This window comes from Cydia amplana, chromosome 21, assembly GCF_948474715.1.
Source record: "Cydia amplana chromosome 21, ilCydAmpl1.1, whole genome shotgun sequence".
NCBI lineage: Eukaryota > Metazoa > Arthropoda > Insecta > Lepidoptera > Tortricidae > Cydia > Cydia amplana.
This window is the reverse complement of record NC_086089.1, coordinates 7,854,577-7,882,168: the sequence shown is the minus strand read 5'-3', so window position 1 is coordinate 7,882,168 and position 27,592 is coordinate 7,854,577. Positions and strand designations below refer to the sequence as shown.

The 27,592-nt window shown below is 41.5% G+C and overlaps 1 protein-coding gene across 1 annotated transcript in view; it reads left to right on the top strand.

The window, feature by feature from the left end:
- Window positions 1-27,592, top strand: part of LOC134657849 (vitellogenin receptor) — a 72,942-nt gene that overhangs the window by 17,992 nt on the left and 27,358 nt on the right. The window contains exons 14-28 of the mRNA XM_063513428.1: window positions 5,665-5,814; window positions 6,879-7,004; window positions 8,155-8,299; window positions 9,489-9,604; window positions 10,599-10,703; window positions 13,493-13,645; window positions 15,439-15,777; window positions 16,584-16,691; window positions 17,152-17,305; window positions 18,402-18,487; window positions 19,270-19,409; window positions 20,684-20,760; window positions 22,659-22,752; window positions 23,535-23,619; window positions 24,036-24,188. Coding sequence (XP_063369498.1) covers window positions 5,665-5,814; window positions 6,879-7,004; window positions 8,155-8,299; window positions 9,489-9,604; window positions 10,599-10,703; window positions 13,493-13,645; window positions 15,439-15,777; window positions 16,584-16,691; window positions 17,152-17,305; window positions 18,402-18,487; window positions 19,270-19,409; window positions 20,684-20,760; window positions 22,659-22,752; window positions 23,535-23,619; window positions 24,036-24,188 — 2,031 coding nt within the window. The remainder of the gene's footprint in view (window positions 1-5,664; window positions 5,815-6,878; window positions 7,005-8,154; window positions 8,300-9,488; window positions 9,605-10,598; window positions 10,704-13,492; window positions 13,646-15,438; window positions 15,778-16,583; window positions 16,692-17,151; window positions 17,306-18,401; window positions 18,488-19,269; window positions 19,410-20,683; window positions 20,761-22,658; window positions 22,753-23,534; window positions 23,620-24,035; window positions 24,189-27,592) is intronic.

The following is a 27,592-nucleotide window of genomic DNA, read 5'->3' as shown; positions in this document are numbered from 1 at the left end:
ATTCTATTATAAAGATATATAATAGATAGAAAAGCGTACAATTTTTTTTAATGTGTCGTACAGTGAAAAAGGGACCTTAAAAAAATTATCACAGCCAGCCTCGTGTTTGTATAGAAGCATACTCGTATTTAGTTAATGCCAACCACTCCATGGACTCCATGGTCCCTGTTCTCAATTAATAAGAAGTAAACTGTAAGTATTCTTTAATATACTTGCTTATTACATTATACCACATTTAAATTTTGCGTCTTGTGTATTAATACAGTTCCTTCCCCCGACACATGAATGGGTACATTTCGTCATTCACGTATATATGTCAGTTTCAACCATATTCTGGCCACAGCAGGGTTGTCAGAACAGTTTGGAAACAGTCGTCTGCTCCTTGCTTTCATTCCCAAGAAGACGGACTGAGCAAGTTTAAAGAGGAACTAAAGTCTGACCCCAAACATATAATCCTATCCTGATAAGGCTGCTTCTATTTCAGTAGTCGATTCATGTAAAGAATTATTTCGGGCATTTTTTAATTATTTAGCAACGGCTTTATCTGTAAGTATCACTGTACTTTGCTTTACAAGGTTATTTCACCTATCATCATATAAAGGTATAATAAAGTTTTGGCGAATGCTATTTATTTACTGCTATTGCTCCATCCTGTAGGAGCTTGAATCCTTGTATCGGCCAGGCTAAAAAGGGTCCATGCTTAGATCTCACTTTTATACACCTTATATTAAATGGGGAACCCGGGTTCAAATTCTAGAAGGCATTTATTTGTTTGTTTATCGTGAATACTTGTTCCTGAATTATCTATGGATGTTTTGAGTGTATGTATCAAATATATATGATTTATATCACGTAGTACCCACATCACAAGTCTTATTGAGCTTACAGTATTACAAGGTCGATCGAGAGAATGCTTGGAATACGAGTACGACTCCTGGTTTTTCAGGGCCCGATAGAAATAAATTAGAGTTTAATTTACCATGACGGTAAGCTTCACTTATAACCACTGATCTTTTAGTGAAACTCATTTCTTTACCACTAGGTAAATCATTTTGAGACACTGTGTTGACAAAACTTCGAAGAGTTAAAAGTCCTTATTTATGCCATCGCGAAATTATGTAGAGAAACATGTCACAAGTAATGTTCCTCGTGAGATTCCGAATACTCCAAGAACCATGAAAAGTCCGATTCATTTAATATGATGGCCCTAGTTGCAGATGCTGTAAAACAGTCATTGCAAGGTATTGATACGCACAGTAGACATGAACGTAGTCGTAGCAGCTAGACTAGATTCATGCGTACGAATATTTCCCCAACTACAGGAATTGTGGGCTCACGTTGACACAGTGGAAAACACAATTATATCACATGACACACCATTGCATCCAGGTCAGGGAATTATATTTTAAGCTAATACAATTATCTATTCTATAAGCTAAGTAAACTATCTTTTATTTACCCTAAAAGAGCGGAAGTCTTAGCCCTGTTTCGAGCATTCAGTGGAAAGGGGAGAAAAAGTGAATTCGAAGCATGGAATCTGTTCAGAGTTCAACCAAACCACTACAAGGATTCAAGCTCTTACAAGATGGAGCAATAGCAGTGGCTAAAAGCATTCCCCTAAAATACTAAAATGTTATTATATGATCGGTAATAAGTGCAATATTGAAGAAGGCAAGTTACACCGGGATATTGAAATGAAGAGTTGTATAATGTTATACCTGTTCTATGAGATTAAGTCACTGCTAAGTTATTTAATTATTAAATTCCATAATGTATACTTACTTCTAACAAAAGGGAGCCATATAAATGCCCTATTACGCGCAGTGTACCGAGGGGTTGATGTTTAGGTTCAGACGTTAGTTCGTCGTCAAACTTGCTCAATCCGTCAGACTTCTTGGGAATGGAAGCAAGAAGCAGACGATGGGTTCGACACTGGTCTGACACCTGCTTTGGTCAGAATATGGTTGAAACTGACCAGAAGTAAATGCAAACCGGAATAAAAAACGCGATGCAACTACATGAATGATGAAATGTACGCATTTATGTGTCTGGGGAAGGAACCGTATTACGACACAAGACGCAAAATTAAAGTGTGGTAGGGTAATTCGCCAGTAACTGGCCACTTTTAGTAACTGGCCACCCAAAACCAAAAATTCATTTTAGGCCAGCCAGTGGCCAGTTATTGAAAGCTGGCCAGTTTTTGGAACCTTATATTAAAATGAATTCTGTTTATAGGTGAATAGAATTCATTTTTAGTTTAGAGCGGCTAGTTATTAAAGCGGCCAGTTACTGGCAAATTATTCTACAATGTAATAAGTAAGTAGATTAAATAATACTTACAGTTTACTTCTTATTCATTGAGAACAGGGACCATGGAGTCCATGGAGTGGTTGGAATTAACTATGCTTCTATACAAAAGAGAGGCTCTATGATAAATTTTTCCAAGGTTCGTAAGTTTCCTTTTTTCACTGAACGACACATTTTTTTTTCTAATCAAATATTATGTACGCCTTTCTATCTTTAATATATGATCTACAATAATAAACAACACATTTAGTCGGTCTCCAGAGTGTGTACTTCGGATGTTGTCTATATCGATGCCTATGTCGGTAACAAGATATTCACCGGCGCGGGACGATATATGTGTTTTTAATGCAATTTCTTTTTCATAAAGGTTAGTAAAAGTTATGTTTTTAAAATCTGCATTAAATAGGCTTTATTGACATATTTTTTGTATGTAGAAAAACCAAGCAGTTTAATTTTGACAATAAATAAAAAACAAAAATTACACTTGAAAAATTAGATTTTTTGTGTTTTTTTAATTTTTTTTCAACAAATTGCAATTTTTTATACCTAAAATGAATTCTACGTTATTTATTTATCCGAAATTGATACCAAATATGACCTATTAGCTAAACGGGGCCTGTTAGAATTTTTAGAATGAAGCCGGGCGGGGCGCTACTTGACCCCCCCCCTCTCTCGGGCTTAAGCGGGGGGTCCCTCGGGCTACCGATCTTAATCGGCTTATTTTGATATAAGGAACAACTGTGCCAAGTTTCATGCTTTAATCAAGCAAAAAAAGGTTCGACCTATTTTTGTTACTTAAAACCTTAACTATGATGCTAAGCTGCTAAATGTAGCTTCCTTACGTACCTACATCCTTCACCTAAATACCTGAAACAAAAACATAATTAAAACTTTAATTACAGGTGCAGAGTACAAAGAAAAATGGCAAAATATTCATAATGTATTGGTCCGAAATATGAAACCCGGTAAAAGTGGAGCTGGGGCAAAAAAAGAGAATCCATATTACCTAAATGAGGTGATGCAATTCACGTTACCATTTATTAAATTATCATCAGCGTCTGTTTCTGGGAACCTAGAAAAGCCACCAATCGATCAAATTACCGATGATGAAGATGGATCCCAATCAATACTGGTAAATTTTTATAACAATTCAAATACGTCTAGTACTCAGATAAATACAGAACATAGACCAATTCCAACGCCATCACCACAGTCAACATATTCAGTGCCGACGCCAGCTCCACAATCTCAACCGCCATCGCCGCATTCGTCATTAGTATCAATCCCGACGCTATCTCCACACTCCCTACCATTACCAACGCCTTCGCCGACATCAAACCTTTCAACGAAGAAAAAAATCCGCAAAACAAAAGACTCGGTGGATGAAAGCATCATTAATTATTTTAAGGCTAAACAAGCTAGGACAGAAAAAACTGAACGTCTTGCAGAAAAATCTAAAAGAATGTTTCTGCTGAGCTTAATGCCCGATATAGAACCTATGTCAGACGGACAAATGAGAAAATTTAAACGAGGCGTTATGCTATTAATAGACGAAATTTTGGAAGATACGCCTACTACCCTACTACATTATCTTCAATAGACAATTCGCAGATTACATTGTATTATGGAACAGTAGGACAAAATTTGAATACACCGCTTAATGAAAATAATGATTGCTAAATAAATATTTGTTTTAATAATAATTGTTAGGTACTATATACATTTAAAAATGGAAAATTGTTTTATCTAAGCTTAAATAGCATCGTTCGCAGACGTTTCTGCTTGTTAAAAATTAAAGTTGTTACTACGAGTATATTCTTACAAATAAATAAGTATGTTGATTGCTTTACCTGAGTGTTATTAAAATCCTTTTCACACCACCTATTCGGAAAAGCAGTATGTGTCAAAAGCACACTCTTTTTACATTTTTTTGCACATTATTTTTTTAGCTTAAATAATCTGTTTAAGCAATTTAAGCATCAGATTGTGTCAACACTAAGATTTTTTTTATTTTTCTCATAGTTGATGTGAAAAGCAGTATGTGTCACACGGTATCAAAATTATTTCGTCTTGGGCGTTAACACTTAAATCCCTCATTACGCTCAGGATTCTACTTTAGAATCCCTCACTAGGTTCGGGATTCTATTGTAGAATCCATCGCTTCATTCAGGATTCAATGTACGCCCTTGACGGAAATATATCATTTTGATCCCTTGTAACACAAACTACTATTCCTCAGCTGTCACACATTCTCTCATTACTGTACTTTTCTTATGAATATTTGGAGCTAACAACTGCACCAAATAAGAATATGATTCTTTTGACATTCTATAAAAATGACGAAACTTCTCGTTATTATTCTCATGCAGTTCTCTAGCAGCGACGAATGCTCTACAATTCAAATTTCTTTCAATGTACGGGCCAAAATCTTCTTTTATGTTTTCGCTTGTTCATAGGGCCAAACAGAGATATAGATACAGAGATAGTGGCGATACTGAGGTTCAGTCATTTTCATATTTTTCATAAACTTATTTAGCCATAGGCAATCGTCATTTTCATAATTTCTATGACGCGAATGATGATAATTAGTCACATTATCGACGTGATATTTTAATCATAGTCCACAACCATGTTAGGAAAAAACGGTAGATAAATAAATAAATAAATATTATAGGACATTTTCTTACACAAATTGACTAAGCCCCACAGTAAGCTCAAGAAGGCTTGTGTTGTGGGTACTCAGACAACGATATACATATATAATATACAAATACATAGAAAACAACCATGACTCAGGAACAAATATCTGTGTTAATCACACAAATAAATGCCCTTACTAGGATTCGAACCCAGGACCGCGGCTTAACAGGCAGGGTCACTACACTAGGCCAGACCAGTCGTCGTCAGGTCAGTCGTCAGTAGATGACGAAATGCTGTTCCACTCGTGATATAAGATCATAATATAGTCCTGCTGGGAGGCTAAACCTAACGATGCACGAAAGACAGAGATACAAATACACGATATTAGAAATTCGATGTTACTGGTAGAATCTGTGATGTAATTTAATCAGTTTGGCAGTTCAGGGGGGTAACGCAGCCAGCATCTTGGGGACCTTGTTGCAGGGGCTTTTTTTAGATTTAGTCTAGTTTTATTTTAGATGTTTTTGTTGTACTTTATATGTGACGTTATCTATGAAAAGGGACCTTATTGTCGATGGCGCTTACGCCATTATTAACGATGCTCTGGTATAAATACAATGCCGCGCGACGCTGTGCGGCGTAAGCACCATCGACAATAAGGTCCCTTTTCATAGATAATGCCCCATATATGAATAAAGTATTATTCTTATGTTCTAGATGAGCCCAACTACCGCCCTCAATACCTAGTCGTCGGTGCCGGCGCGTCGTTCACGAGGATCCGATACGACACTCTTGGGAACCCTGAGGCCCACGCTGCTAACTTCGACATAGGCAGGGTTCAAGCCATGGCATATGACAGTAGAAGAGGTAAAGAATACACTTGTACTCGTAGTAGTACCTAGTAGTAAAGGGGCCCACTGATTATCAGCCTGTCAGTTAGAACAAAAAGTTGACAGTTCCGAACAACTGACAGGTCGATATCGTCCGGCGGACTGGTAATCAGTGGGCCCCTTAAGTGATAAAGATTTAGAAAAAAACCCTGAGAGTCATAGGTGGTAGTAGAAGGATAGGTTTAGAAGGTATCATCCAGTAAACCTCAACCTCAGCCTACAAACTTCGAAGTAACTGCATGTCCAATTGCGTAATATAATAAATATTTTAGTGTCTAATTTTCTATGACGTTTTATATATTATATTATATAGTTTTCTGAGTATCCACATCCCTCCACAAGCCTTCCTGAACGTACTGTGGGACTTAGTCAATTTGTGTAAGTAGATTTTAGATAGAGAGTAAGAATGTCCAATAAAATTATTTAGGTATTTATTTATGTAGATTGGTGATTCCAGACTTATTTTACCTATTTTATTGAGCCAGGTACCTGAGTATCATCACATTATCCGATTCGATATCGCATGTCGGATGATCCTTGGAAAAAAGCAAATGCCCTGAGTCCGTTTTGGTTTTCAAGTTATCTTTTGAACAATAATCATATTTTTTTATAAAGGCTTCGTCACACATGCGCGTTTTCCGAGCGCGGTGTAATGTGGTAAATGTCCACTTTTAGTGTTTAGCAGTAAAGCTTTGGTTTACTGCGACATAGACGCGTATTGCTTGTATCAGCGATAACTTCATATGTATAAAATAGGCAATCCATCGAATAAAGACGTTCATTGCTATACCTACTCTCGTCTATTGACTCCAAACCTCTATACTACCCTTTTTACCCGGCTTCGCCTCAGTTAATAGTATATAATCATATATTTATAATAGTATAGCGGCGTGAGCGGGGCGCGCCGCTTTTACATACAAACGGCTCACGCCGCGCTCACGCCCCGCCCGGAAAACGCGCCTGTGTGCCGAAGCCTTTAATGTTTTTTTTTCGTAATCGGACAATGTAAAAACGCTCTTACGGACTGTCTATGCTTCACAGACACCCTGTACATATACGACGGCGTGCGCAAATGCATCGTCAAGATCGACATGGCCGACTTCACCCTCGGCGTCACCCACGTATTCGCTTTCAACGGGCTTGAGAACGTTGTCGACATGGATTACGGTGAGTACCTACAGCCACCACGGGGTTATAGTTTTCCTACTAGTCATCTAAAATAATTCTTTTTTTACTATAAAACCTAAATAATTAATGAAAAATTTGCCCGTGCAAAAAAAAACTGCCTGTGCGACGTTGTATTAAATAAAAAAACCGGCCAAGTGCGAGTCGGACTCGCGCACGGAGGGTTCCGCACCATCAACAAAAAATAGAGCAAAACAAGCAAAAAAACGGTCACCCATCCAAGTACTGACCCCGCCCGACGTTGCTTAACTTCGGTCAAAAATCACGTTTGTTGTATGGGCCCCACTTCAATCTTTATTTTATTCTGTTTTTAGTATTTGTTGTTATAGCGGCAACAGAAATACACCATCTGTGAAAATTTCAACTGTCTAGCTATCACGGTTCGTGAGATACAGCCTGGTGACAGACGGACGGACGGACGGACGGATGGACGGACGGACGGACGGACGGACGGACGGACAGCGGAGTCTTAGTAATAGGGTCCCGTTTTTACCCTTTGGGTACGGAACCCTAAAAAAGCGGCCAAGTGCGAGTCGGACTCGCCCATGAAGGGTTCCGTATTTAGGCGATTTATGTTATGACGTATTAAAAAAAAACTACTTACTAAATCTCGTTCAAACCAATTTTCAGTGGAAGTTTACATGCTAATGTACATCATATATTTTTTTTAGTTTTATTATTCTCTTATTTTAGAAGTTACAGGGGGGGGGGGGGGACACACATTTTACCACTTTGGAAGTGTCTCTCGCGCCAACTATTCAGTTTAGAAAAAAATGATATTAGAAACCTCAATATCATTTTTGAAGACCTATCCATAGATACCCCACACGTATGGGTTTGATGAAAAAATTTTTTTGAGTTTCAGTTCTAAGTATGTGGAACCCCCAAAATTTATTGTTTTTTTTTCTATTTTTGTATGAAAATCTTAATGCGGTTCACAGAATACATCTACTTACCAAGTTTCAACAGTATAGTTCTTATAGTTTCGGAGAAAAGTAGCTGTGACATACGGACGGACAGACAGACAGACAGACGGACATGACGAATCTATAAGGGTTCCGTTTTTTGCCATTTGGCTACGGAACCCTAAAAAAGATGGACAAAGGAATACTAAGCAGTAATATCTTTACAGATTACGTGACTGACAACCTATATGTGCTGGATTCTGGTCGGCGGTTCCTAGAAGTGTTCTCTCTGAAGGATGGCAAACGGGCTTTACTTCACCGCTTCCCCGCTCAGGAGATCCCTGTCAGCTTCTGTCTGCTGCAGCATTTCGGGTAAGCTGTATGATTTTAGGTCTTTGGCAGGGTCGCCATGTGATCTTTAAGCAACTAGTGGTTTCTCATAGTATTCTCCCTGAAGATTACGTTACTGAAATCTTTACGTGTTGGATTGGTCGGCGGTTCCTAGAAGTGTTCTCTCTGAAGGATGGCAAACGGGCTTTACTTCATCGCTTCCCCGCTCAGGAGATACCTGTCAGCTTCTGTCTGCTGCAGCATTTCGGGTAAGCTGTAAGATTTTAGGTCTTTGGCGGGATCGCCATGTGATCTCTAAGCAACTAGTGGTTTCTCAAAGTATTCTCCCTGAAGATTACGTGACTGAAATCTTTATGTGTTGGATTGGTCGGCGGTTCCTAGAAAAGTATTCTCTGTAAAGGACGGCAAACGGGCTTTACTTCACCGCTTCCCCGCTCAGGAGATACCTGTCAGCTTCTGTCTGCTGCAGCATTTCGGGTAAACTGTATGATTTTAGGTCTTTGGCGGGATCGCCATGCGATCTCTAAGCAACTAGTGGTTTCTCAAAGTATTTTCCCTGAAGATTACGTGACTGAAATCTTTATGTGTTGGATTGGTCGGCGGTTCCTAGAAAAGTATTCTCTGTAAAGGACGGCAAACGGGCTTTACTTCACCGCTTCCCCGCTCAGGAGATACCTGTCAGCTTCTGTCTGCTGCAGCATTACGGGTAAGCTGTATGATTTCAGGTCTTTGGCAGCCCCCCCCCCCTGTAAAAAAAATTGTCGAGTAAACAGTAAGAGTGGTGGGGGGAGGCCAGAGATTGATAATAAACATAATAATTGGTCAATCAACTATTTCTTGTTATTATTTTGTCCCATCAGCGAGGAGACAATAGTAGCATAGATTGTTAGAAGAACTACTGTACCATGTTCTACTAACATGCTCATTAGATGTCCCATTATGGAAAGGTCTTATAACTACCATTAAATGCAAGTTTGGTTCATTTAATACATACTGTGCTTTAAACTGTTTTTTGACAAGTTTTCACAGACAATGGAAACGCGAAATCTAAATTCAGCTAATCTGCCTCTTTATCGCTCGAATATGCAAGAGTGACAGAGAGGTTAGATAACAAAATTTCGGCTCTCTCGTTTGCGGTAGACCCTTGTGACGGATTATGGAAGTGACGCCCCCTACGCAGAGTTTCGCGTAATATTCCCTATTATTACAGGAGGCTGCTTGTAGCTGTAGTGGAGAGTGAGCAGAACAATGAGATACACGTCGACAGTATCGGCTTAGACGGCGACGAGAGGGAGCATCAGCACGTTATAATGAGGAATTTAAAAGGTAATCCCCCCTATTTATAAAACTTTGACTCTTTTGAACTTATGAAGTTCCGTTAAAGTCATTTGTATTAGCCGGGATTTAAACCCGCGATCGTCAGATCAAAGCATAATCATAATAAACTCATCTTCCTCGCGTTGTCCCGGCATTTTTCCACGGCTCATGGGAGCCTGGGGTCCGCTTGACAACTAATCCCAGGAATTGGCGTAGGCACTAGTTTTTACGAAAGCGACTGCCATCTGACCTTCGAACCCAGGGGGTAAACTAGGCCTTTTTGCGATTAGTCCGGTTTCGTCACGATGTTTTCCTTCACCGAAAAGCGAGTGGTAAATATCAAATGATATTTCGTACGTAAGTTCCGAAGAACTCATTGCATTGGTACGAGCGGGGTTTAAACCCGCGACCTCCGGATTGAAAGTCGCACGCTTACCGTTAGGCCACCAGCGCTCCATAGTGATAATAAACTAATTAGAGTCTGTGCGGAAAGAGAAGAGTCGTGGATTGTATTGGGCCCCATACCAGGGATGTTGCGGATGCCGATTTTTTGACATCCGCGGACGCGGTTACGGATGCGGATTTTTAAAGGCTCACATCCGCGGATGCGGATGACAAGATAGGTACATAAAAAACGTCAAATATTACATTTTAGTAATTTTTATTTCAAAAAACCGGCCATGTGCGAGTTGGACTCGAGTTCCAAGGGTTCCGTACATTAAGTCCCACTCACGCTTGACTGCTAATTTCTAATAGATTTTTGGCTAATGACTAAATTACCTAGCAGTCCGGCACTTACGCCGATGCTAAGATGTTCCTGTACCGACCTGTTCCACATCCGCATCCGCATCGATACTATGCGAATGCGGATGCAGATGCGGATGTTGAAAATAATGCGGAAGTTCCGCGGTTGCGGATGCGGATGCGGATATTCGCAACATCCCTGCCCCATACATTCCACGACTCTTTCTGCACAGGCTCTAATAATTTGTAATCTTTCTAGGACCGCGTGTAAGAGTGCGCAACCTCCATGACTCGGACAAGGTTGTCGTGTCAGATGAAGGAACCAATTCCATTGAGTTCATCCATCTACGAACTTTACCCCGAGGTACGTGTTTTACCATTCGTCATATACTAAAGACATTACAATTTGTAAAAAACCGGCCAAGTGCGAGTCGGACTCGCGCACGGAGGGTTCCGCACCATCAACAAAAAATATGCAAAAAATCCTGTTTGTTGTATGGGAGCCCCCCTTAAATATTTATTTTATTTTATTTTTAGTATTTGTTGTTATAGCGGCAACAGAGATACATCATTTGTGAAAATTTCAACTGTCTAGCTATCGCGGTTCATGAGATACAGCCTGGTGACAGACGGACGGACGGACGGACGGACAGCGAAGTCTTAGTAATAGGGTCCCGTTTTTTATCCTTTGGGTACGGAACCCTAAAAATGATATACTCGAGACAGCGTAAGGCTATCACGTGACGTAAGCCCCGTAAGGTGGCCACTCATAATTTAAATGGCATTTAAATCAATAAAGAAAAACTCAAATGTTATTTGACATTTATGTTGCGGACTCCTTTTCAAGACTCTTTACCTATGTTCAAATAATTTGACGTTGTCATGGCAGTATGTAAACAAACATGTCAATGAAAAAGTGTGATCTTATTTGAGAATGATAATAATATGTAATAAATAAATAGAATACCTCCGTTAAACGTATGTATCGTGTTACCGGGCGTCGGTAACATGTTGAGGTGAGTTTTCATTTCTATCGGCACTCCTGGAGTTCAACCGTTGTTGCTTGTTTTTTGTAGGCTATACTACCCAAGTAACACACAAGCAGGATAATAGAGTAAAATTATCATCTTTTTCAAATTAAGATTGCATACATTTTGTGTATAAGCGGTGGAAATTACTAAATTCGGAATAAAAAAATATCTGGACCTATATACCAATTAATGCTGAATAAATTTTGCATAGTATCGGTTTTGCATATTAAAGCTGAATAATACTTATTTCTTACACAGTTAGTCAGACATTATTCAGCTTAAAGCATTTGTGGTAGCTAATAGCTGCGAAGTAGAGCCATGAGCAGCAATTAGCTGTATAACTTGTGTGTTGTGGGACATTAAGCAGACGATATTAAGAAAAATGTGATAGTGGTTACTAAATGCTGAAAAGAAGCGTCTGTGGAGACTTTCAATTGTATAATAGCGGTTATAGTTTCTGTTTTAACGCCAATTTTTGAATAAAGGTTGACGCTATTACTAGAAGCTGTATTGCAATCCACATCTTATTTCTTATCCAGTAGCTGCATATATAGGTTAATATGGCTTTTTATAGACATTACGTCTGAATAATAAATACTAGAACAACACTTATACCTAAGTTATAGCGATTTTAGTACACATGTACTATCTTTTCTTGCTAAAATCTGAAAAATTAACGCATTGAGAAGTGTTGTTCAAACTACTGCTTAACAATAAGGTGCGCTGTGGTCATTTATAGAATTTAAGCAAAAAGCGTTGATGAAAAAACTGTGTTGTACAGACTTGTGATTTAAAAATAATATAAAATGAATCCATTGAAATGGAAAAATAAAAGAAGAACAAGCTCAGCGCTCAGGGGCCTACCGCGAACCACAATACATAATGTACTAATATCATATAACTTAAATATTATACCTATATTAGTAGGAAGTAGGATTTAATATCGCCCGTGTTACATACCTACAATGTTTCTCATCAAACTAGTGAGGATCGATGGTTTTTACTATTTGTGTATAGAATCCTAATAGGCGTTAAGATCGAGCAAACAATTACTATTATACTGATGCTATTCAAAACTTGTTGTTCTAAAACCATTATTATCTAAAATGTAGCTTAGTAACGCGTCTAATGTGAATGCTTATTCAGAAATTTAGCACAATAATAGCTGTGGCAGCAGCTTATATTCAGCACGGTCGGACGCCATTATGGTTGCTCATATTCTAACCTCTACAATTAAATAGGAATTCAAATTGAACTGAAAAACCCATGTTTATTCATTTATAAAACGAATGTTATCGTAGCATAACTTGTTAAAGTTCATTTTCTATTACTAAACCATCTAAACACCGCAAAAAAATTAGAAATTTAAAAGTGGACTAGCAAAATGTCTATATTTACTTTTTAAATGGTGCATTATTTACGCGGCGCTTTAAAATTTTAATTAAAATATATATATATATACATTTACAGTAAAGTGGCATGCGTAATGAAATCTGTGTATACTTTTACCAAATCAGTCACTAATTTTGTATCACTACACTCACTACAGAACTCACACACACTCACTCACTCACTCACTCACTCACTTGACACGACGAGTTCACAAATTAAAATGGAAGACAAATCATTGATTTAAAAACACACATTTTCTGTATTTTAGTGCTAATATCTGAATATATTTTCTGTAAAAATGCACTTGTGAACCAAAAGCTGGATAACGTATGAATACCTGATTAATTGTGTAATTTGTGTAGAAAGCTGGATAACTTTGGTTTAAAATCGGTATAGTCGATTTTGACAGCCTCTATACAAGTATTATTCAGCTAAATCACCACTATACACACATCATACAGCTATTACATTGCTCTTATTCAGTTGTAAGCTGTTTAATTTGTGCCCAAATCTTCTGTATAACGTCTGTAACAGCGCTGTTGCAAACATTATGCAGCTACCTTATTCAGCTTACAGTACGGCATGCTCTATTATTCAAACAATATTCAGCTGCCTTGTGTTACTTGGGTAACGCTTATAAAATGCCCCTCTGGCGTCTCACCAGCCTTTCCGGAGTCGACTCAATTTGTTAAATATTTGAGCCATTTCCGTATTTGACTTATTCCCTCAGGTGTCAGACAAGACATCAGAAAACGTCTGCCGACAGCAGCGAGCAGCCTCGCTGTGACGATGCCTTACATGTTCTGGTCCGATGGAAGAACTCCCCGAGTGTTTTGGGACGAGTATTTGGGGGAGACGTCCACTCCGAGACGTGTCGAGCTCTGTACGTATACAACTTGGTACTTATTACGTCAAGTTGACAAGATATCAGGAAACGTCTGCCGACAGCAGCGAGCAGCCTCGCTGTGACGATGCCTTACATATTCTGGTCTGATGGAAGAACTCCCCGAGTGTTCTGGGACGAGTATTTGGGGGAGACGTCCACTCCGAGACGTGTCGAGCTCTGTACGTATACAAGTTGGTACTTATTACGTCAAATTGACAGGATACCAGGAAATGTCTGCCGACAGCACCGAGCAGCGTGGCAGTGACGATGGGACATGTTCTGGTCCGATGGAAGGACTCCCCGAGTGTTCTGGGACGAGTATTTAGGGGAGTCGTCCATGCCGAGACGTGTCGAGCTCTGTACGTATACAACTTGGTACTTATTACGTCAAGTTGACAAGATATCAGGAAACGTCTGCCGACAGCAGCGAGTAGCCTGGCAGTGACGATGGGACATGTTCTGGTCTGATGGAAGGACTCCCCGAGTGTTCTGGGACGAGTATTTAGGGGAAGCGTCCACACCGAGACGTGTCGAGCTCTGTACGTATACAATTTGGTACTTATTACGTAAAATTGACAAGATATCAGGAAATGTCTGCCGACAGCAGCGAGCAGCCTGGCTGGGAAGATGGGACATGTTCTGATCCGATGGAAGGACTCCCCGAGTGTTCTGGGATGAGTATTTAGGGGAAGCGTCCACACCGAGACGTGTCGAGCTCTGTACGTATACAATTTGGTACTTATTACGTAAAATTGACAAGATATCAGGAAATGTCTGCCGACAGCAGCGAGCAGCCTGGCTGGGACGATGGGACATGTTCTGGTCTGATGGAAGGACTCCCCGAGAGTTCTGGGACGAGTATTTAGGGGAAGCGTCCAAACCGAGACGTGTCGAGCTCTGTACGTATACAACTTGGTACTTATTACGTCAAGTTGACAAGATATCAGGAAATGTCTGCCGACAGCACCGAGCAGCCTGGCTGTGACGATGGGACATGTTCTGGTCCGATGGAAGGACTCCCCGAGTGTTCTGGGACGAGTATTTGAGGGAGACGTCTACGCCAAGACGTGTCGAGCTCTGTACGTATTCAAGGCTTCAGCGGATGATGGACGCATCGTGTTATAATGACACGATAAAGTAGTCTTTCCACTGAACGGTGTTAAAAAGTGACGTTTACTCTATCGTGATATTATCACCCGATAACGGCGTTAAATACCGCAGTTTATATAGATACATAATACTTATACATACTTATTAAAACGGACGAAGTGGACGTTCATGGTTGAATTTCTTTCTTTCGTCTGAGGCTATCTGAGGTTCTTCAAAGGAGTATTCAGGTTTGTAAAGGGTCGGCCACACGCATGCGGCACTCCTATACAGTTGTTTACAACCGACGTGGTATTCAAAAATATGAGTACGCTTCGGGGCAAGCGTGGCGTTGTGGGTCCCAGGTATTTTTTTGACTCGCATAATTTCGTATTACCAGGCGTGGCTCACTCCGCGATTTCGTCGCTTTGCTACAGGTAGCTAAAAGTACATCCGTTCCACACCAATTTTGGTGGCTAGCCATAAGCCGCGCGTGGCGCTGTCGCCGCCTAGCGGCCATATCTGTGCTGATCGTAACAGACGCGTTTTGTTAGAGAGTGAGTCTTCTGTACCTAGTACTATTATTTATTCTGTGGTATTATTAACACATACTTTTCGTTATATATTTTCCTAATTGTTTTGTGCTATAACGTGCTTTTATTGCTACCTTTCATCCAGTGACTATCGGTATTTTCTCTTTCCAGCAATATTCCCCAACGAGACCCACCTCCACCTCCAAGCCACAACCACCCCCGACTCCAACACCCCTCCCCACCCCTGCACCCTCAACCCTTGCTCCCACATCTGCGTCCAAACCCCTACCCTCCCCATCTTAGGCGCCTTCCCCTCGATCGAAACACCGATGTCCTACAAGTGCCTTTGCCCCCCTGGATTGATCGTGGAGGGGGGGAATTGTACCAGGCTTGCAGAGTGCAGAGGGGATGAGGCGTATTGCTATAAGAGTAACGAATGTATACCGATGATTAAGAGGTGCGATGGGGAAAAGGACTGCAAGGATGGGGAGGATGAAGACGATTGTTCACGTGAGTAACTTAGAATGATATATATGGTTTTGAAGTTTAGGGAGGCGAGGACCACACCCACAATTAAAATATTCTTTGAAGATCATCATCATCATCATCCTGGCGTCAATCCCAGCTGTGCCGGGGCGCGGGGCGCGAGGACCCGGGGTCCGCCTTCCGACTCCTTCGTGTCCACTTTGCCCGATCTTCGGCGTCCCTGGTGGCGAGTCCGTTAGCACGCATGTCCTCCTTAACGACATCAAGCCATCGCTTCCTGGGCCGGCCTTTTCTTCCCGTACCGGGAGGAGGCGGCATGGCCAGGCATTTGTTACCCACGTAACTTGCCGGTCTGCGCGAGACGTGGCCATACCAACGAAGGAAGATCATTCTTTGAAGATATGAATTCTAAAAAAAACCTGATGCCATAGAGAAAAAAATACATAGATTGCTCACTCCATACATCAGTTTTGATACCAAAAAGACTATTAATTTCAGTGTCTACATCTAGCATCGAGTAGCGAGTGCTACAATAGATGTAGCACCGACCGGAAAGTCTTATGATCAACAACATAAGACTTTCCGGTCGCTGCTACATCTATTGTCAAATAGCAGTACTGATAGTTCCGCTACTTGATGCTAGATGTAGACACTGAAATTAATAGTCTTTTTGGTATCAAAACTGATGTATGGAGTGAGCACTCTTGTCTTACTATATTTCTCTATGCTGATGCGTAGTAGGTACGTTTTGATTGGTGCTATTAACTGTCTCGGAATTGTGATTTTGCTGAGTGCTAGTAGCAAAGGCTGATGCTTCAAATTTATTTCAGCAAGCACTCCTGGCCCGAAGAAATGCCTCCCCAACCAGTATGAATGCAACGGAGGTTGCATTCAATACAATGAGATTTGTCCACAAGAATCCACGGAATCTTTTTCGCGTAAGTCGACCAATGAGTACATGATTATAAATAATACCAAATACTGACCAGACCTTATTTCTAAGATTTTACAAGTTTCAATTAGTTAATTTATGGTTTATCCCTTTCTTACCAATACATAAGTTAAAATGACAGATTAAGACAAACGATTTATTCATCACGAATCCAAGAGTCTTCTCATAAGGTATTTCGCTCACACTTATTGGTGGTCTTGTGGTGCCTGTGATGGTACTATTCCACCTGTCCAATTTGTGTTTTGTCTCAGATTTTGCTTGAGAAAGAGAGAGAGAGTGAGATGCCATGACATTGGACAAACATATTGGACATTTGAAGTACCACCCTAATAAGTGATAACACGACTCAAGCTCTTACCAAAATTAGATGAAATCTTATCAAATAACTGAATTTTCTGATACAGATATAACCATGTTGCGCATGGTAAACCAAGCTTCTTTCACAGCGCCATTCTACTGCGAGTTCGACCAGTTCCAATGCCGGGACAGTAAACTCTGCCTGGAGCGCGAACAGGTCTGTGACAAGCATCAAGACTGCCCGGATGGCTCAGATGAGGGGGCGCTCTGTCACACGCTGCGGTGCCTCGACACAGAGTTTATGTGAGTATTGTAACTACAGCATTCTACTGCGAGGCAGTTATAATTCCGTAGCGCCATTCTATTCCGAGTTCCAATGCCGGGACAGTAAACTCTGCCTGGAGCGTGAACAGGTCTGTGACAAGCATCAAGACTGCCCGGATGGCTCAGCTGAGGGGGCGTTCTGTCACACGCTGCGCTGCCTGGACACAGAGTTTATGTGAGTATTGTACCTGCAGCATTCTAGTGCGAGGCAGTTCTAATTCCGCAGCGCCATTCTACTGCGAGTGCGACCAGTACCAATGCCGGGGCAGTAAACTCTGCCTGGAGCGTGAGCAGGTCTGTGACAAGCATCAAGACTGCCCGGATGGCTCAGATGAGGGGGCGCTCTGTCACACGCTGCGCTGCCTGGACACAGAGTTTATGTGAGTATTGTACCTGCAGCATTCTAGTGCGAGGCAGTTCTAATTCCGCAGCGCCATTCTACTGCGAGTGCGACCATTTCCAATGCCGGGGCAGTAAACTCTGCCTGGAGCGTGAGCAGGTCTGTGACAAGCATCAAGACTGCCCGGATGGCTCAGATGAGGGGGCGCTCTGTCACACGCTGCGCTGCCTGGACACAGAGTTTATGTGAGTATTGTACCTGCAGCATTCTAGTGCGAGGCAGTTCTAATTCCGCAGCGCCATTCTACTGCGAGTGCGACCAGTTCCAATGCCGGGGCAGTAAACTCTGCCTGGAGCGTGAGCAGGTCTGTGACAAGCATCAAGACTGCCCGGATGGCTCAGATGAGGGGGCGCTCTGTCACACGCTGCGCTGCCTGGACACAGAGTTTATGTGAGTATTGTACCTGCAGCATTCTCCTGCGAGACAGTTCTAATTAAATTGTACAACGGGACTTATCGCATATCTAAGTTTTAAGATTTACCTCCGACGTTTCGAGGACGGCGTTGTCCCCGTGGTCTCCGAGTTTAATAATAATGTGTAAAAATCGTGAAAGTTTCAATCAGTGCAGTTCTAAGTAATTAAATTGTACACAGAGCGAAGTGACTACTAGAATCGGTCGAGCGGAAATCGAGGCAGCGATATTTCTTCTCTAATTGATTATTTCATATTGTGTAGGTGTGCCACGGGTAACTGCATCCTGGGCGGTTGGCGATGCGACGGCGACTCTGATTGCACCGACGGCTCTGATGAAGCTGGTTGCAGTAAGTTGAAAGTGGAATCATCATTCTCTTGCCCTTGTCCCATTCACTTGGGGTCGGCGCAGCATGTCTTTCTCTTCCACACCTCTCTGTCATCCGTCATTTCATCATTCACTTGCGTTCGTCTCATATCGTCTCTCACACAGTCCATCCACTTTTTCCTCGGTTTTCCTCTCGTACTTCCCTCCACATTCATTCGTAATACCTTTCTCGTCGCATGACTTTCATCCCTCCGCATCACATGCCCGTACCACGCTAGGCGGTTTGCCCTTAGATTTTCTGTTTGTACTTACGGGTGCAACTTTCAGGCTTCCTATCTTATATACCCACTAGCTTTCGCCCGCAGCTTCGCACGCGCAGGAGAGTTTTTTTTTAATTTTGGACCCCCATTTCACCCCTTTAGGGGATGAATTTTGAAAAATTCTTTCTTAGTGGACTCCTAGACCTTATAAGGAACCTACTTGCCTAATTTGGACTTTCTAGTCCCAGCGGTTTGGGCTGTGCGTTGATTTAAGTCAGTCAGTCAGATCTTTCACGTTTATATTATAAAATAATAGTTAGATTACTTATCCTATCCATTCTCGTCACGCCACACATCCATCTTAACAGTTATCTGTGACATTAAGTACGTATCTAAATTGCTAAATTCTTGCTGGATTTAAATTTGTCGCCTTTTCTACTGACAATGTCGCTGTGTCAGAGTACATAAATTACATAATATCTGAACCTACGCCTGTTAGTGTCTCCCGTGTAGCAAATTAAAAATATGCGACACTGTTTTCTAGCTAACCAAACCTGCAACGTGGGTTCCTACCAGTGCAGAAGTGGTCAGTGCGTAGAGATCCAATGTCGCTGCGACGGTCAGCCAGACTGTCTCGACGGGTCTGACGAGGAGCGCTGTCAGGAGCCATTCCCTGATACTGATGTAAGTTACCGATGTAAAGAAACTTTTTGTATCTTATCTGTTCTTGCAAGAAATTGGCTCGACGATCACATACTAGATTCAATTTTAAGATTTTTCATTTCTCATGCTCTGAATGAGGGTCATTGTTGTTCTAAAAGGTGTGCAGAAAGTCATACGTTTCTGCATTAGAGCATTTAACTTTCCAAGTACGATTTTTTTTTATTTTTTTAATATAAACCATAGAAATTTCGTTTTAAATGGATTTGTTATTCAATTTCCATTCAGATTTTTAACTTCCATTCAATAAATAACGTTTCTTTTACATAAATTGATAATTGAAAGTACCCTCGAGAAACACTATAAAAACGTATACTCAGTCGTTTTTAGGGTTCCGTACCCAAAGGGTAAAAACGGGACCCTATTACTAAGACTCCGCTGTCCGTCCGTCCGTCCGTCCGTCTGTCACCAGGCTGTATCTCACGAACCGTGATAGCTAGACAGCTGAAATTTTCACAGATGATGTATTTCTGTTGCCGCTATAACAACAAATAGGTACTAAAAACAGAATAAAATAAAGATTTAAGTGGGGCTCCCATACAACAAACGTGATTTTTGACCGAAGTTAAGCAACGTCGGGCGGGGTCAGTACTTGGATGGGTGACCGTTTTTTTGCTTGTTTTTTTTTCTATTTTAGTGATGGTGCGGAACCCTCCGTGCGCGAGTCCGACTCGCACTTGGCCGGTTTTTTTTTAAATCACATACATTTTACTTTGCTCTTATTCGAAATGAAAAATAGAATGTTTAACTCGGGTGAAAGGCATTAGCGCATCAAACTTCCTCTGCACAAATTAGTGCCTTTCACCAGTTTCACCCCTTGGTCACAATCTACTATTGACCGATCAAATGGAGATGTGGATACCTACAAGAATGCCAATTTTTTTAATTTCGAGTGTTCTCATCTCACCATATATCTAAATAAAATACGTGTGGTGTGGACGCTAGATGAAATTGATGGCAATTTTTTTCCTGATCAGATCAGTCGATTTAATCATCCCGTCTGGACTGGCCTGCCAGGACGCGTTATGAATGAATGCATAAAGTGGCCATTCAATTTTGTGGCTGGGTGCACAAACATTTAACTCTGAGGGGCTACCGCGAAAATCGCAAAAAGCGGGGATCTTTCTCTTTTACTCCAATGAACGTAATTGGAGTGACAGAGAAAAATGCCCGCAATTTGCGAACTTCGATTCGCGGTTACAACCCTGATACTAATCAACGTGTCAATGTAATTTTAGGTGTCCCTTCCACCATGTGCAGAAGGGGAGCTGCCCTGCGAGCTGAACAAGACTATCTGTCTACCACAGACCGCTTGGTTTGCATTTCTATAGGGTCGCTGGTCGTTGTTTCGTCTATTTATAATTGGGTCAAACAGAAAACTGTGTTCACGTCTTTCCTGTAGACATACACAAGAGTTAAGGGCTATAAAGGTTAATTTTCTTATTTAACCCTTATCCACGTGAAAAGGTTCTCCTTTTATTCAGAGAACTATGATAAAATCATTACTTACATGCCCACACACTAGTTTTCTCTCCTGTGGGCAATAGTTAACAGCTTGTGGGCATGTAAGTAATGATTTTATCATGGTTCTCTAAATAAAAGGAGAACCTTTTCACGTGGATAAGGGTTAAATAAGAAAATTAACCTTTATAGCCCTTATACTTTTGTGTATGTCTACAGGAAAGACGTAAACACAGTTTTCTGTTTGACCCAATTAGATATTGGTGGAGGAAAATAGAGGTAGAATCTGCCTGCCTTAAGACAAGCAAGCAAGTTAGACCAGGCCGGGGCTTGCGGTGCTTACTTTTCTATGACAATGATAGGTGATCTCGTGATGCTTTCCATAGAAAACGAAGCTACGGAAGCTCCGGCCCGGACACGGCCCGGTCTAACGTGAGTCATCCAGGATACGGCTGAAAAATGGAATGCGGAGAGACCTATATGTACCGTCAACGTCCTATTGCCTGGCTGAAAAAAACGTGATACTTTACTAAATAGTTGTTAATATCTAGTTACTAATAATTTGAGAATCGCGAGTCACGACCACGACCAAAGACAACGTTTTCACCGTCTTTACTATAGGAACAAGATCTGTGTGTTGGTGACGGCACATTTTTCTATAAGTTACTTACTGGGTTACTGATATTGTGTCCGCCCTGGTTTTCGTGTCCTGTTCATGATGTTCGCGCTTCCGACTGTGTAAAGCTACCAACCGGCCTTCCTTAGGGCTGATTTAGACGACACGCGAACTCGCATGCGATTTTAGTTACATTGCGGACTATTGGGCTGGGAACAGAGGGGCTACCGCGAACCACGTACGACGTGTTGCATCTCTGTCGCACTTGTAATTTCGTACGTAAGTGTGACAGGGAGGCAACACGTCGAACGTGGTTCGCGGTAGGCCTTTAGTGCACCGACGGTCTGCGCTGACGTCGGTTGGACGTAGCTATATCAATGAAAATGTACGATGAAATACAACATCGCTGATATACGCGTGTGCGAACAGTCGCTCGGTCAGCGCTGCACTGAACTCATGTATATGGCCACCAGGTGCGAGGTGCGTCAGTCAACCGTATACGTCGGACCGACGAGCTCGACCGACGGTCATAAAATCATAAATTATTTATTTGCGTGAATATAGGGTCAGATTACAGTTGTCGCGGTACGCGTAGCAGTTTATCAGCGATGCACTATATTTCATTGTACATTTTCATTGATATAGCTACGTCCAACCGATGTCAGCGCCGACCGTCGGTCGAGCACTGTTTCCAGCCTTGAAGTTACGACCAATTCAGCCGACCGATCAAATACCGCAATGTAATGAAACTCGCATGCGAGTTCTCGCACCGTCTAAATGAGCCCTTAGGTTTAGAATCTCCCAAGTTCTGCTGTCGGTCACGGACATAGACTAGGAATCCTCTAGACGGAGTTTAGAGCAATTATTTCATGAAACCGATGCTGTCAAAAATACTGGGGTGCGTGGGACGAGGTGAGCGAGTCCCGTGCCGTGATTGGTCCGTTCAAAGACATGGACCAATTACGGCACGGGATTCTGACACTGACTCGAAGATGGAGTAAAACTACCGTATATAGTGGCAGAGGGGGTAGCGTTACTATGCTCAGTCTAGAGGATGTCTTGTCTGTGGTCACGGAAAACATTGTTTTTAGAAGTAGTAGTATGTATAACACTTTGACCATGATTGCAAATTCCAGGTGTAACAACAGGGATGACTGCCCGGGAGGCACGGACGAGCACGGCTGCAACTCGTGCGCTGCGTATGGCCAGTTCGAGTGTAGACAGGAACCGGTATGGTGACCAGTCATTAACGGTACAGTCAGTAGCAGAAGTTGCTAAGCGGGCGAGGTGTTCATTGACACGCTCTTATTCACTTAACAATAAAGTCGCGTCAAGATAATTTTGAACAACTCGACCGCTTAGCAAGTTCTGCTACTGGCTGTACCAAATCTAAGAAACGGCAATACGTTTTACGTCACGTTGGACATCTTCCTCGCACTTATTATGGTAGCTGATCAGCTTCAACAATTTTTTGCAGATATCACTCTTATTTTTGAACGAAAAGACATGCCAATATGGCCATATGTGACGTTATCTATGAAAAGGGACCTTATTGTCGATGGCGGTTACGCCATTATTAACGATGCTCCGATATAAATACAATGCCGCTCGACGCTGTGCGGCGTAAGCGCCATCGACAATAAGGTCCCTTTTCATAGATAATACCCCATATTAACACAAATTGACTAAGCCCCACAGCACGCTTAAGAAGGCTTGTGTTGTGGGTACGCACACTCAGACAACGATATATTAACTTAAATACATAGAAAACACGCATGGCTCAGGAACAAATATATGTGCTCATCACATAAATCAATGCCCTTACTGGGATTCGAGCCCAGGACCATTGGCTTAATAGATAGGGTCATGACCGACTAGGCCAGATCGGTCGTCGAAATTCGTATTTCTGAAACCCTTACCTCTTTTTATTAATTCATAATTACTATTTTAAATTTCTCTGATATCTGTTGTTTGAGAGATGGAAATGATGGATAGCTCTGTTATTTGTACAGCGATGCCTGTCTATGCGGTCGGTATGCAACCACAACAAGGATTGCAAAGATGGTTCCGACGAGACGCCTGAAGCTTGCGAACTTGGTATGTCAATCTACATTTTTTCCTAAATCCACCGCGGCCAAAGACTTATCTATAACAAACACAGCACTCGCAACTCTGCTGTTGCTATTACTCCCGGTATTCCTTATGACTCAGCTCAATCGAAAGCCTCTGACAAATGGAAACAAATATTCTCCTAAGGTCCAACGAAAAATTGATATAGATATATATTTTTTTATTTTTATTTTTTTTCAAAAAGTATGGTACATTTAACACTTATATTAGGTTCGCCAAACTTACGTTTAACGGCGAATATTGATATTGCCCTTGTAAATATTATAGTACTTACTATTAGTTATTCATTGATTTTCTTTCTGCTCATAACTTCTTTGTAGACCGCGTCTTTCTGCAAGCAGTCTTATCAAATTTCCGTCATTAATTTTTCCCTTGTCCACCAGTGAACAGGACATCGCGCATATTCCCATCACCATACCCGGCAGCGGAGTGCCAACACGGATTCCTCTGTCGCACTGGGCAGTGCATTGAGTGGAGGGAGGTATGCGACCAGACGCCGGACTGTTTCGATGGATCGGATGAAAACGGACAGTGCTGTAAGTTGAACTGTTCTGTGTTTCCAATTAAACTATCGGGGCACAGGACATCACGCGTATTTTCACCACCATATTACCCGCCTGCGGCGTGCCACCACAGGGCATTGCACTGAATGGAGGGAGGTGTGCGACCAGCAGGCCTCTGACTATTTCGATGGATCGGATAAAAACGGACAGTGCTGTAAGTTGAACTGTTCTGTGTTTCCAATTAAACTATCGGGGCACAGGACATCGCGCGTATTTTCACCACCATACCCACTAGCGGCGTGTCACCACAGGGCAGTGAACTGAATGGAGGAAGGTGTGCGACCAGACGCCGGACTGTTTCAATGGATCGGATGAAAACAGACAGTGCTGTAAGTTGAACTGTTCTGTGTTTCCAATTAAACTATATCGGGCACAGGACATCACGCATATTTCCACCACCATACCCGCTAGCGGCGTGCCCCCACAGGGCAGTTCATCGAGTGGAGGGAGGTGTGCGACCAGCAGGCCCTTGGCTATTTCGATGGTTCGGATGAAAACGGACAGTGCTGTGAGTTGAACTGTTCTGTGTTTCCAATTAAACTATAGGGGCACATGACATCACGCGTATTTCCACCACCATACCTGCCAGCGGCGTGCCACCACAAGGCAGTGCACTAGCTGAGTGGAGGGAGGTGTGCGACCGGTCCGGATCCGTCAAATTTTAATATCCGAAATATCCGGATCCGAAAAATTGACGGATCTTGCAAACCCTAGTTATTTTATAGATTTAAAGTCTGTAATATCGAGCTCGATTTTCAGGCTCCCGAGGGCCTAATACCTCATCTCCGAGTAACTCTTGCACATATTATTGTCGAGTAACATTTGACGATTGGTTCGTGTCAGAGCGCTGCTTTCTTACAGTTCGACCTTCGGCGTCGTTTTTTAACAAATATAAACATTGATTTAAGAAGCTTGGCCTTTTGCCTCGCATGAAAGCTCACCTTGCTGGATATAAGTACGCTTCGGGCTTGTTAAGTAATGTGGAGATTGCTGAGCTCGACCTTCAGCCTCACTTTTTACCTTCATTTTTGGTTTGTCTTCCAAATCTCCTCTTCTTCAGCTTAGCCTTTGTCCTCCCTGCGCCAAGCTCGGCCTGCGGTCTCGCTTTTTAATACAATGGACATTGGTTGGCGTCTGTGCTCTAGCTGAGCTTATCCTGAAGCACGGCTTTGACCTCGCATGAAAGCTCGGCTCACTGGGGAACTTCGGATTTTTAGGCCCGGCCCGGCCTTTTTAACACGCTTTCACAATTTTTTAACAAAAAATTTCGCGCTCGCTGCGCTCGCGTTTTTTTGCTGCTTTTCTGCTTGACCCTGTACCTACATGCTAACTTGACTGGTGAATGAATAGTAATTTAAACCTAGGGAATATCTTTATTATTACGTTAGTTTTAATCATGTGGCTCGGCGTATGATACTATGGTCGGACAATCGCTGTTCAGCCTCGCACAATATTTAACTACCTATTGAGAAAAAAAGGGCCCTCCCCACACTTCTATCCGGTGGCGAATGCACTAGTCCCAAAACGCACTATTAGTCAATACACTCTAATTTCGAAAGCCCCTCTTCTCATAAGAAACTAGGCCCAAAATACCATATTTCCAAAAAGGCTCATTCTCGATTTACACGAGAACCATTGAGAACTAGTCCCAAAATACACCTTTCCCAAAATACCCCAAATTGTGTTCACCTGTGCGTGGCGTAATACTTTATTCTCATAATGCGTAGGTCTCAAAACACTCTAGTTCCAAAATACCCTATTTTTTTGGAATGTCTCTTTGTGACTGCTTTCAGCCGTAATCATTACCCGTTTGATGCCTAAAATTTTTTTTTCAAAAATAGGATTTATTTAATTATTATTTTGAGCTATACAGGGTGTAATCGTTAAGTGTTGCTCGGCGATAGTTCCGTAAATATAGCAGATATCAGAAAATTTCAAATTGATATCGAAAGTGCATATAGTGAAAGTGAAGGGCAATATACACACGAGTGTTTTAATGCCTGTGTTGATAAAGCAGTGTATGGAACTATCATAATTAGGTGGGCGAGAAACTACCCTCATTTATGGCATTAAATAATTAAATAATGCCATAAATGAGGGTAGTTTCTCGCCCACCTAATTATGATAGTTCCATACACTGCTTTATCAACACAGGCATTAAAACACTCGTGTGTATATTGCCCTTCACTTTCACTATATGCACTTTCGATATCAATTTGAAATTTTCTGATATCTGCTATATTTACGGAACTATCGCCGAGCAACACTTAACGATTACACCCTGTATAGCTCAAAATAATAATTAAATACGTAAATCCTATTTTTGAAAAAAATATTTTAGGCATCAAACGGGTAATGATTACGGCTGAAAGCAGTCACAAAGAGACATTCCAAAAAAATAGGGTATTTTGGAACTAGAGTGTTTTGAGACCTACGCATTATGAGAATAAAGTATTACGCCACGCACAGGTGAACACAATTTGGGGTATTTTGGGAAAGGTGTATTTTGGGACTAGTTCTCAATGGTTCTCGTGTAAATCGAGAATGAGCCTTTTTGGAAATATGGTATTTTGGGCCTAGTTTCTTATGAGAAGAGGGGCTTTCGAAATTAGAGTGTATTGACTAATAGTGCGTTTTGGGACTAGTGCATTCGCCACCGGATAGCCACACTTGACGCAAAAAGGAATCGGCAAAAACTGATAGAAAAAAGCTTTATGTCCACGCAATAAGAGCGAAAAAGACATCGCTCGGCATGTTCGGATCGGCTCAACCAATGACGTATAAAAGAGTGGACTCGGCATATTGTTCTATACATGCAATCAGTTATACAAATACCAAGCATTTCGATGCAGAATAAGTAAAAATTATGTTGTCACTTTCTAACTAATATATTTTCCCTTATGTGGAAAAGGATAACAATACTTCAGTGCGTTCTGCTATGGCAACATTTTTCATTTGATGGTCACGTGACATGCCTACTGTGGCCGGTCCGCCATATTCAGTTCACGTTTTCCATGGTACATGAAGCGTCAAAGTGTTCTGTTATTAAAATAAAATATTGGATATTCGGAAATTTTGCGAATATTTCTGTTTAATAATGTGGTGTAGTGGTTAAGGACAAGAAAGGACATAATCCCTAAGTGCAGTTTTTTTGGATGTGGCTCAAGAAAAAAGGAAAACCGGAAAAGTTTGTCGTTGCACCGGTATGTTTACATTTTAACTGAAATATTTGTTATTTCATAGATGACTGCCTTCTTATGGTGTGTATTTAGTTAATAACTAGCCAATAAATACTATTTGCGATATATTGGAATAAATTAAGGATTTATTTTCGATATTTTCGTACTATAGAAATTAGTACATTTGACAGCTAGTGA